The following is a 12983-nucleotide window of genomic DNA, read 5'->3' as shown; positions in this document are numbered from 1 at the left end:
TGTACTTGCTAACGCAAAAAGTTTTGTTAAGTCGTCATAGCAGACCAGGAATGCTCGTTGAAGTTGATAGTCCGTATTATGTCAGAGCGTATCCTGCATCTGCAGTTGTTTACGGACTATATATCCTATAAAAAAAACAAATATTGATAAACTTGCCCCGATGAAAACGTCGACGGTGTTGAATTGTGTAGCCGAGCGAGTAATGGAACATTTCAGTAACGCAATGCGAGGCAACGGTTTAACACCGTCGAGAAAATCCAAGATAATAACATGGGCTAATCGAGTCAAAGATAGCGGAGCATCAATAGCGGATGTTGCTGCGTTAGAACGTTTACTAGGATTTCCTATAAGGGTAGCATCGTTGACCGGAGAAGAATTATACAAACCAAAATACAACCGTCGTGGATCACCGATAACAATTATTGATCATAACAGTCACGCGTGGACGGAATCAGTTAGGATATTTCCGCGAGATCGTGTTGTGAGATTTTATCACGGAAACATATTCGACAACATTTATGAAGCGAGCAAAACAGATCCTGTGTCGGTATGGTTGTTTAAAAGCGATGAAGATTCCGAGTATGATCAGTTTGTGAGACCCAACGGAGAAGTATACCGAACACAAGAACTACAACAACGAATGAGAACACTCGCTGGAAAATACTCATTTGTAGCCGATGATGAGTTATTGTCACGCTGTTTTACTGTTTCTAGTGTTGCCGCACACATCGCCAGAGAACGAAATTCATGGAAACCAACCAGCGATAGATTCCTCGAGGATATCAAGCTGAGCTGTGTTGAATATGGTCACAGTGGATTGTGGAATATTCCGTATGATTACCGCGACATGATATCCGTAGATATGGCCGCGTGTTACCCGGGAAGCTTTCTTGGGTACGGCGCATGTAATAAATATTTTAATAGATTTGGACATCCGACCAACTTGATGACAAGAGTATCCGTTAATGGTCAGCTGCCCGATTTTGACTTGACTGGATTTGCCCAGATAACATCATTTCAATTCGCTGAGAAGTTACATCCGATTAACTATGTGTGGTTCGGAAGACATTTTGCAGAGAAAGGCTGGGCTCCGATTGTGCTGCTGCGATACATGCTTGATCATGGTGTGCTAACATCGTTGACTGTCGGTGAGGCAATTATATGCTATCACAAACAAACCTCAGTTTGGTTGCCAACGCCAGCTACCGAAAAATTGTTTCAAGATAACCCAAAATTGCTCAAGATTAAACTCAAAAGCAATGAAATGGATGCGAAAGATCTCGGACGAAAAATAATAGGTAAATTTACTCAAGGTGCAGCATTTGATCACAAGATACATCACAGCAGATTAATCTTTGATGACGCAGAATTAAATTTTATAATAGCCGACACCGCCGCCAGAGATGTGTTTTGTCACCCTGAAGATGCATTGTTGTCGAACGGAAAAAAAATAGGAACAATTGTTAGTTACCTTGATGGAGAATTATGTCAGCACACACATTTGAGATCTTCAATGCTTGGACTTGTTTCCGTAAACCTGTTAGATATGATAAATAGATTTCCTGATCCACATAACACCGGTATCGCAGTCAGAGTTGCCACGGATTCATTTTACGTCGACAAGAAACATTCAAAGTTAATAACCGATATAATTCGCGGCGGAAATGGATGGGGTTCGTGGAGAGTAAAAAATGAAAGATTACACGAGTATTGTGAATCAGCTGATGTCGAAATTAAAGATAGTTATCGTAAATTTGAGATGACTGAATCCAACAAGTTGTTACCGTCTGTGCATGATCCTATTGCCAGACACAGAACTGTTTATCTGAACGGACCAGGTGGTTGTGGTAAGACAACTCGAGTAATTGAGTTATTTGGAAATTCCGACATGATAGTGTTAACGCCCACACATAGACTCGCACGAGAAATGAGACAACGCGGAGTTAACGCTTGCACGTACCACAGTTTTTTCAAATATAGCGGCGGCGAATGGACTCCTGAACGAATGGGCACAAAGTATATTCCTGAGAAAATTATGTGGGATGAAATAGACACTGTACCGCTGGATACACTAAAAAGGTTCCTTGAATGGTTGATGACGAAAAATACTGCGGTTATTATGTGCGGCGATCATGGTCAACCACCGCCATTTACAGGTGAATCTCCACATGATTGGCTGATAAAGTTTGTTGATTATTACGAAGAAATCGATGACGACATCAGAGCACTTGATGAGCGACTAAAGACGTTTAAAAAGCTGATTAGACTACAGAATAATAAAATTCAATGCATAGTTATGCGCAAGGTAATTCCAAGGACGTCAATGAAAGACTTCTGGGAAAAATGGAACCCAAGTGATCTCATAGTGGCAAGTAGAAAAGTAGTCAGAGACACACTTCAGCGGCGATTATTTCAACTGCATAAAGAAAAATTCCCAACGTTGCAGGTACCGTTATGTTATAGACCAACGGATACACGATTACAAAATATCGATGTTGATATTCCAGGACAATCAACGAAGCAGCAGTTAGTGTTAAATGATATTGCGTTAGTTGATGTTGATGTTGTCGATGCTGCACTTGCTATGAATAAATCTCCGTGGATGTTAGGATACGCTATGACAATTCACTCCGCGCAGGGATTAACCATCGAAGACACAAAAGTCTGGATCGTTGATGATCGCATCGAGTGGTCAAATTTAGTTTACTTAGCCGTGTCAAGAGTGCGAAGAATGTCTCAATTGGGAAGAATTGTGTTAGATACGTCAACGACATCAGTCGTCGATGAGTCAGCGACGAATTCCACGATAAGAAAAAAATTAACCGATTGCAAACATAGCGACAAAAAAAAAATAATCGGGTGTTTGATCTTGATGTTGAATTCGTAATTACGCTACGACAACAACAACGTAATCGCTGCGTGAATTGCAATTGTGTAATGTTATGGAGATATCCGAAAAATGACCCAAGACAGTTTACGTTAGACAGAAAAAATAGCAACCTTGGCCACACACGTGAAAATATCATGTTGACCTGTCTTGAGTGTAATAGACGCAGGGGCGCCGCTGCAGCTATTTAAGTGTGGATCACTTTAGTGATCGAAATCACTTCAGTGATTTGGGTGGTAAATGTGTATCATCGGGAATCATCTGAAGTTGCTCACGGGTGAATCCGCGTTGAGGAGCAGTTGAATCTAATCTGTAGATTGCTGGTCTGCCAGTGGATCTTGTCACGGTGGATATCTTATGTGTGGTAGCACTCCAAATGGGATCAGTCGCTCTTCGTTTACCACCTTCAAGTTCGCCTGGTTCGTATAAATATCTAACTGTAACATTACCCAACACTGGCTGTGTTGAAATATTATTTCGTTGTATTTGTATATATTTTTGAAAAACACTTTGTTTTTTCGTGATCGCGATGGAAGGTTTCATGTTGGTGGCTCGGGTGATCTCGTTATTTAGCGCAGTTATCACACTTGGTAATCTTGCAACCCATTCGCGCGATCTCGCATCTTGAATGAATTCTTTCGCGTATTGATATCCAAATAATCTTTCGGCGAGTGTTCGATTAAATCTCTCAACGATTGCCTGATCACGATGAATTTCAGTGTGTCCTCGTCGTATGGTAACGTTATGTTGCTTCATCAGCGATGATACTGCACCTTGAAATTCTTTGCCAGGATCAACTTGTAGCAGATGTGGCCATCGTAGACCACCTTGTGGTCCAGGACCTCGCTGATAAATTCGTTTAAACGCATCGGCTACTTCAGACGCCGTTTTAGTTGTTAACGGTTCCGCATCTTTGTATCTACTTGCAACATCAACCACTGTTAACGCGTATTTATATGTTTTCCGACGAACAACATCATGTGGCAGAAATAGTATGTCAGCCTGATGAACTTCGTTGGGTACACTAACATCGAAATGCGCGAAGTGAATTTGTTTGGGCGGTGGTAAATAAATTTGCCATATTGCCTGTTTCGATAGCCAATTTTTGGCAACCTCTCTTGTTACCGACGCTGACTTGGCGAGTTTATTAATTGCTGCGTTACCTCTCCAGTATCCGATCGGGGAATAATAAATCGACTTCATTGGAAATGCTTGCATCGTTATTAATTACTAGCGCCTAATACTAGTTTAGATTTCATTGCGGATCTTATTAACCAGTTAGCGAGTGACTCTTTAAGAGATTTATTTTTTATCGCGGTTACGCGTGAAATAATTTCACATCTGCGATATGTCTATGTTGCAAATCAGGATTTTTATAAGCTACATCATGAACATGACAAGCTGCATCGATAGCGTTTATCGGATACTCGCCGGGTTTGGGCTGGTTGTCGCTGTCAAGTCTGATGTCAAGTCTGGTTCCAGGACCGCAGTAGTTTTTCCCCGGGATACTTTGCCCAGGGAGCTCCAGGGAGTTTTCCAAGTTGGGCTGCGATGTCACCTCCGCTAAACTTTTTTTTTGAAATCTAAATTTTTTGTGCCACATCGAGCACATCTACCAGAAAGTGCTTCCCTATTATTTTTTGTCGTAATTGTTGTTAAGTCGTTTGTTGGGGTCCGTGTCTTGCACTTCACACAATATAAATCCATAATATTATTTATTTGTATACAAATGGAAGTTACTGATTTTTCTGCGACGAAGATAAAAGAACCAGTAAAACATAATAGTGTGTTACCAAATTCTATCCGTATGATTATCATAGGACCATCTGGGTCGGGTAAAACACAGCTGTTGTTGAATTTGATAATGAAGTGGATGAAATGGGATAAACTATATTTAATTGCTCCGTCTGCAGATGACCAGCGATGCTACGATGTGATAAAAGATTTCAACGAGAGTGCAAAAGCAATCAGTGAGAATGATGAAAACGTAGTTGAATTCATAACTGATATCAATGACACGCCTGGCGTTGATGACATCGATGGATCAATTAACAATCTAGTTGTGTACGACGATGTGATGTTGGATAAACAAACAAACCCTGCAAGAATATTTTCCCGTAGTCGTCATAAAAACACAGATGTCATTTATGTAACTCAACGTTATACACAAATTCCAAAAGTAATTAGAGACAATTGTAATATCCTTGCGGTGTTCAACGGAGTTGACGTACACACGTTACGAAATATTCATCAGACTTGGTGCAGCGGAGACATGGACATAAATAAATTCAGACATTTCTTCAGTCGTGCACAGCGAAAACCACACGGGTTTGTGACGATAGCGTTACATGATCCTCGGACACGGTATCGAGTTGGACTTGACACGTTATTTATTTAGTTAATAAATCGTTAAGAGCAGCAGAGGTGGCGCTAAATCAGATGGTTTTATTATGTAATCTGTACAGCAATAACGTTTCCAAGATTAGATTATAGGATTAAACCTGTTATTTTAGTAAATAGACACCTTTATTGTCATTGTTACTAAAATAAGGGTTTGTTTTCCAAAATAAGACTTATTTTTTGTAAATGGATTGATAGAGATGATTTCAGGCGGAAAAACCTTGTGAGATTCGCCCCCTCTGCTGATGGTGTTTGTCTTGCCTTCCCATATTCATTTCACTCTCAAACCGAGCAGACCCTACACAGATCGAACTTTTGATCAGAGCTTTGCGAGGGGTCATCAGAAAATTTTCTTCAGACAAGCCGACGGACTACTCTCCCTCCTTTCGAGATAAAAGTAAGATACTTGCTATATCTGTAGTAAGAAAGGGCATTGGTCTTCAGAGTGTCCAGACCGTCAAAAAAGCAAAACAGGGGCTAGAAGAGACAAAAGTCAAGATATCTGTTATCATTGTCAAGAGAAAGGACATGACAGGACAGATTGCCCTAAGAAACAACAGGAGCAAGAAGAAGAGAGGGATTCTGGAGAGGAAGAAGATATAGCCTCCCACAAGGACGAACCCAGACACGTGCAGAAAGAGAAACATGAGAAGAAAAGAAGAAGGGGAGAAAGTGAGGATGAAGTGGAGGACAAAACTGTGAAAGTGAAGAAATTTAAAAAACAGAGAGAGTGAAGACAGGCAGAGACGAAGCCTAAGAACGTTTTAAAGTGTTATGTTGTGCTGTAAATTGGATTGTAAAATTTGTACCAGAATAGACAAGGCATAAAACGTAAGTGTCTCTTGGTTTTGATTTTTAGAATAAGAACCTACACTCACGCACTCACACACACACACACACACACACACACACATACAGTAGGGGTAAAAAGTTTTTTTTTTTTAGTTTTAATTGATGTTGGCAATTGAAATACTATCTCTTTTCGAGAGATATAGGTGACCCTGAAAAGGGCCTTTGGGTATTTGTTTAAACAATAAACTTAGGAATGGGAACCAATCAACTTTAACCGCCTTAAGCCTTTGCTACGGCCAAGGCCTACTTCTGAACTGACTCCCATCGATGATGATTTGGTAGAAATCACTAAGGGTGGTACGGCAGGCGTCGTCACAGGGTTGGGTTGTTTAGCTCGAGAAGGTATTTTTCCCTTCGGTCGTAATAAAGAAGTCTGATACATTTGTTTCAGACTTCTTAACTCTGCTAAAATGTATAAAAGTGTCGTGACCGTTTGACTTTCACTACCTTGTTTCTTAGCTGCTTCTTCTGCCTGTCGTTTTCTTCTTATTTCTTCTTGCTGTTGTTGATGGAGAAAAGCTTGTTCTGCTTCCTTTTGCTGCCATATAAATTTCTCCAATTCTTCTTTATGTCTCTGTTTAAAATTCTCCACGTGTGGTAAAGAAGGAGAAGGTGGCGAAGGTACTGGTTCCAGAACAAATTCTTGCGAAAGAAAATCGACAAAATCCCAATTAAAATTAACCTCTTCTGGAAGTAGGTCCATGTTGACTTGGGTAGTCGATGCTATTCCATCACTTTTCGTCTCCACGGCCGGTGCACCCCAATTCATCGTCTTCTTAGTTTCCGTCATGTTTGAAAACTGTCACATGGATTGACTGCACACAGAGGCTAGCGCCGCTATATAGGGAATGTGCCGTCACAGACTGCTCTCTTCGGATTGGACGAATGACTCCGTGTGGTGACTGAATTTTTTAACGCGTGTTTGGATTAGTGAATGAACTCAATCCGTTTCGATCCTCCCTTCCCCTATAAATAATTGCAGTTCGGTGCATTCCTTCACCTGGTCTCGTCACAAGCTGTGGACCGACGTAGAATCCTCTACTCTCGTATCTTCAATGCTGTTCCGTACGGACTTACCCATGTATGACGGATACAAGTGTTTGGAAAAGAAGAATTTATGTGGAGAGGCAAGGCTGTTTCAAGAGGGTTTTGTTTTACGGACCAGAAGTCAGACAAAGTTTGAGGAAAAGAAGAAGACCTATGCGATACCCTCTGTGTTAACGGAATGATATTAACATAAACCCAAAGGCCCTTTTCAGGTCCCATCATTTGCCTCGAAAAGTAATGACTTTCTTGCCTAACCCCAAACATTTTTAAATGTTTTATCAGTGTTTGTCTCTTGTCTGTATTCTCTCTGTACACCCCGCTCTTTGCTCAGTCCTGTGACGTCACCTTCCTTAGTTGTTACATTGTTACCAATCAACCCTACTGTGACGTCAGACGCTATCTTTCCCTTGTCCCTATACAAGTTCAATACTTTTTTGTCCCTGTATAGTCCCACCCATGTTAATTTTCCCATGTTAAATTTCCCATTGTCCCTATATCGTCCCAGGGGTGTCTGTAATGTATTTTCCCATTGTCCCTATAAATCTTGTCCCTATATCGTCCCAGGGGGGGTCTGCAATGTATTTCCCCATAGTCCCAATATCGTCTCACTTCACTACTCACGCGTACACTAGTTTATTACGTTATAATTATCGTAAGACATAGGGTTACAGTTGAGTGTGGAGCCTGGAGCTAACATTATGTGATCTGTAACTGTCAGATCATTTGCAGAAACAGGATGTTAGAACCGTATATTACCACACCCAAGAAAGAGTAAAAAAAATCAGCACGTGGTTTTAAAATGATTCTCACGAGAAACTATTATTTTATGCACACCCTTGTCTCGAAATGAAAGAACAATTTACGATCGCATAATTGTATGCCTTGTGTTGTTACAAGATACTGTCCGCGTTCGACTGAAAATAGCGTCAAAGACAAAAAAATAAAAATAGATCCGAAACAAATGAAATTATCTTTCGACCGCGTTTACGACCAACCAATGATAACACTTTTATCAAACCAGTGGAACCATCATCAACCAAAGATGAGATAACGGCTACTGGTAACATAAAACATATTTGTGCAGCAATGGTTGAAAACATACAGCTGGCTACATTTTCAAAAAGAAGTCGATTCGATTCTCTGTCCAGAAAACAAAAGAGAGAAGAATCTATGAACTTAAAAACATGAAATGATTTGTTGAATTGTGAACAGTTTACTGAGTCAGAATTACATTCAGAAGACGTCCTTATTGAAAACATGGCATGATGGGATAAGCTCCTCTCTGTCTGCTAGTCAGATTAATACATTCTGATTATACGTCCCCGTTTGTTTGTACCCCCCCCCCCCATTGATTTCAATAACGAAAACGTTTAATGTGATAAAAGATGCACAGAACTAAGTCAATTGAATCATTGACTTGTAATTTCTAACCTGACTGTGACCAGAATGGTACTAATAATCGCATCCACTGCACTTTTCACGCCTAAAGGAATTTCCATACTAACACGGCGCCATATTGCGTACACTACGGGTTAGTTTATTTCCATCAGATAGCATAAAGACGTAGTTCATCCAATTCGGTAACTGCCGGATAATTCCGTTAACTACCATAGCAGTGAGAGTTGGGAATTATATCCCTTTGCACATATGAACATAGAAATTAAACCACTTATTAAATCCACCTGAAAGGCAAATTTGCTGTCATTCTTTTCCTTTGCTTGATTCGACTTTGTAAATATCGAAAGCAGACAACATATTTATTTGTAGTCGTGCACACACCCCTTTGCTGAAAATGGACATGTCCAGGAACTGGAAATGGATCTCGAGCATGTCCGTCTATTATATTGAAAACCTCCGTGAAGCATGCAACGCGCAGATGATGACAGTGTTAGGGCCACTGTACTCACAGTCAGGTTAGAAATAATAAGGCATCTTTACTAAATATTTTTATACAAGAAACTATTACACTAAGCAGAAATGACTAGCGTAATGTTTATTGTATAAAAATATTTAGAAAATATGCCTTATTAGCTTTCGTTCCATTATATAACTAATATTTGTTTCGTGTATTTAAACAATATAATTGTTTTTTAAAACTACTGAAGACTAATCATCGAATTGAACAAGAATCATAGGTTTAAATTTTGACTCTCTGTTTTTTGCTTTGATGAGTCAAATGACTTGCATATATATACTTACACACACACACACACACACACACACACACATATATATATATATATATATATATATATATATATATATATATATATATATATATATATATATATATATATATATTAGTTCAGGCAACTCGGATATAAGTGACTTGTTTACCTTGGCCTAAGTCAAAGTCTTCCCCTGGCGCTGTGAATTCTAGGAGAACTGCATTAGTAGTTGCATTGGCAATGCGTAGATCCGTGATGGCATCTGGCGGGGAAGTGTCGGGGGCGGAAGAACTGTAGTTTTTCACCGTAAATTCATTTGGGATAATGCTCCGCATGAAGGCTTGAATAGATTCCATGGATGGTTTTTGTTCTTCGGCTGCAGAGAAGTTTTTTTTACATCAGTCATAAGTTGGATGTGATGGGATTAAGAAAGAGAATATGATGTCATTATACTAAAATATCCACATGACCTCACTAATATAATATCCACATGACCTCACTAATATAATATCCACATGACCTCACCAATATAATATCCACATGAGCTCATTAATATAATATCCACATGACCTCACTAATATAATATCCACATGACCTCACTAATATAATACCCCAAATAGCCTATACATGAACCAAGTCAGGACGATTTGGAACAGGTGACATTACATATATTAATGTATAGCTTTTTCTCAACATTCTTGAAAAACCATGACCTGTACATTTCTATCCTCAAGATGGACATCCCTTTTGGCCTGTGTCCGAAACGATATTAACTAAACATTTCCTTTCCCGTCTTTATTATACATAATTCTGCATATATGACTGAACTATGTCAACATGAGTATAGATTTGTCCTCAAAATAAGGTATCAGAAGGGAATTGAGAACGTTCATACCTCCCGGTACTGTAGGAGCTCTTTGACCGGATGCTGAGGAATAAGTCACTGTTCCCTCATCGCTGGACACCATGATCTTCATGTTGTATCGTCCATTACCCGTAAAGTAATTTTTGTACAGGTACGTTGTGTACAAGCCGTCATTTTCCAATAGGTCTGCCCCTTAAGGAAAAGAAAAGATTGATCTTTTAGGTTTGATATTTGTATCCGGCTTGCTGTTTCTTTTTACTACATACATTGATCAACAAGCTCTCAAAATGGAACCAATTACAAATGGGTGGGGTTTATTACTTTCTGTGGAAAATTGCATTTTTTTCGGGACGATTGGCAATGCATAGCTTTAGAAGTCTAACATTATTAATAGGATTCAATCAGAAAACTAAATCTAAAGATGCTATAATTGTAAAGAAAGAGCGGCTAAATATTTGTAAATATATGTATTGCAAAGAAAATTGTGCAATTTATAATAATGATGACATAACAATTGGTAATCAAAATAAGAAAAGGCTAATAATTTCCTGTATATTATTATCACAAAAGACTCGGTTGGTTATTAGAGGCAATTAATCTTTCAATTAATTTCTCATCCTCATGTCTCATACCTCTTCCTGTATCGTGGAGAGTCAGGTTAACACTTGAACCGTCTCCGCGGATAAGCATTCCGGTAACAATTGCATTTAAAACCGGAGATCGTCCCTTTTCCACATCCACGTATAGGCGTATGGTAGAAGAAGAAGTAAAATCGACTTCAGTATCGGACAGCCAACATCTCACACGTATGACATCTGCATTTGAACCACGTGGGGATGATGTAACGTAGACGTTGTAGTTTGTAGCTCCAGAAGAGGAAAGGCTATATGAATATGCACCGGGCTGAAATGAAACAGATATGTGGAAGTTTGCATGAATGTATCCATTCGTTCACAAAAGGGTAATTACATTTTCGGGTCAGATCTAATTTCCAAAAACAGCAGTGTGCAAGAATCTTGGATGATTTTGACCTAAGCATGCATTTTATTGATAAGACGTATCACCTACATAGGCTGTGTTTGTTCATTTGTACATATGTATTATCTTTAGATATATTTTCAATCAAAATTTAATTTGCTCCAAATGAATAATCAGTACCTATGCTTATTTCTCCGAATAATATTTTTAATTATGGATTATACATTTTAGAGACGCAGAAAGAACACATACCATTGTCAAAGTTCCATTATCTCCACATGCGATATTCAGTGTTCCCGTGGACGTTATAGTACTGTGAGTTTTATTTCCGTCGGGACAAACAACCGTCACTAACACCGGCGATGATGATGATGTTGACGTAACCGTCAACATGGTGTCCTTTCCAAGACCGTAATCAACTACAAATGTTTCTGTGTAGTTCTCATTCGCCGAGGCGCTTTTGCTATATGATATTATCTAAAAGAAATATATTTTGAAGAAATCAAGTCTTTATAATTGACTTTTTCATGCCATTCTTAAACTGAAAGCTGTCCTAACTGTATTCAGGAAGAATAGTTTGATATTTATAAACACAACCTAAATGATATCCATCGTGGAATTCATAGACATTGTGAAGTTAAGGTATTCTAATATCAAGCCTACTCAAACTTTTTTTGAAGATCAGAAAACAAAGAACAAAATTAAACTAATAATAATAATAATAATAATAATAATAATATATGTATATTCGCACTGAATTCATCTTGCTAACACTACAAAAACTCGGTTCAATGCACAAAATTACTGACATCTTTATTGAGAGTTTGGCAATAAGAAAATACTTCAAAACACTGCCAGCTATCAGGTTCAGAAATTACACCGTATATGTTTCTAACATTTGTTGCAAGTGTTTTTGCCGGCAATAGTATTTGAAAGGAAATAATGAATGCAACACGTAACGAAGAGACTAGAATTGCCCTGAAATGAATGAATGCGTACCTGATATAATTGTTTTAGAGTGTAACAATGCATATGTAGGTAGCTATTTCAATTAGACAACTTTCTCCACGTAAGCATGTAATATTACTAGCAAACCTTCCAGTAACTGCTACTGCAGATGAAAAAAGTTTGAATAGTTTACATATGATGAACATGAAAGTTTAACAATTTGAGAGGCAAGTCCACTAAAGCATCAGCTGGGGAGAAAATTTAAGAGGAAATCTACCAAGACATTTCCCTAATATTCAGCAAGACAATGCTAAACAAAATGTAAAAATATTACTTGAATCCTGTTCCTATCAAATCGAATGGTTACTAAGGAAGCTAAAGAAACACAATGTTAAAGTTACCAGTTTAGAAACGGATTAAAGAGGTTCGATAACTGTCTGTCAAATGGTTCTAGATATGTTACAATATTATTTCGATTTTAATGAAACAAACTGTTTCAAATGAGATTTCGAAATTAGGATTTTAGTTGAAGGTTTTGTGAGGCCAATATGACCAAATTAAATCTGTGCTGCAAATAAGGGTATCAAACATATCACATAGGAAGCAAGTTGCATTCAAGTGGCAAAAACTTTCATAAAAGAGTGTTAAACAAGCTCTTTTGAACAAGTTGCCAAAGAAGTAAACCAATTACAGCACAATCTACCAATCAGGTTACAGCACAATCTGCCAATCAGGTTACAACACCATCATCGTTGATGTATAGATTCAAATGCCTATCTTATGACAAGTTATTTGTCGAAAAAGAAAACAGCCACTAGCGCAGAGTGGACAATAACTG

General features: G+C 38.5%; 1 protein-coding gene across 2 annotated transcripts in view; it reads right to left on the bottom strand.

Annotated features, from left to right (window-relative positions):
• LOC149771197 (calcium-activated chloride channel regulator 1-like) overlaps window positions 1-12983 on the bottom strand; it is a 61951-nt gene that overhangs the window by 34803 nt on the left and 14165 nt on the right. For both annotated transcript variants that reach the window (XM_089948738.1, XM_089948737.1), the window contains exons 8-11: window positions 11450-11674; window positions 10852-11122; window positions 10250-10411; window positions 9524-9730 (exon numbers count right to left, since the gene is read on the bottom strand). In XM_089948738.1, coding sequence (XP_089804864.1) covers window positions 9524-9730; window positions 10250-10411; window positions 10852-11122; window positions 11450-11674 — 865 coding nt within the window. The remainder of the gene's footprint in view (window positions 1-9523; window positions 9731-10249; window positions 10412-10851; window positions 11123-11449; window positions 11675-12983) is intronic.

The sequence above is a fragment of the Sinohyriopsis cumingii genome, unplaced genomic scaffold (assembly GCF_028554795.1).
Source record: "Sinohyriopsis cumingii isolate HCF-2022 unplaced genomic scaffold, ASM2855479v2 utg002052l, whole genome shotgun sequence".
In the NCBI taxonomy this organism is placed as follows: Eukaryota; Metazoa; Mollusca; class Bivalvia; order Unionida; family Unionidae; genus Sinohyriopsis; species Sinohyriopsis cumingii.
Note: the sequence above shows the minus strand (reverse complement) of the source record. Positions and strands in the feature narration are given on the sequence as shown.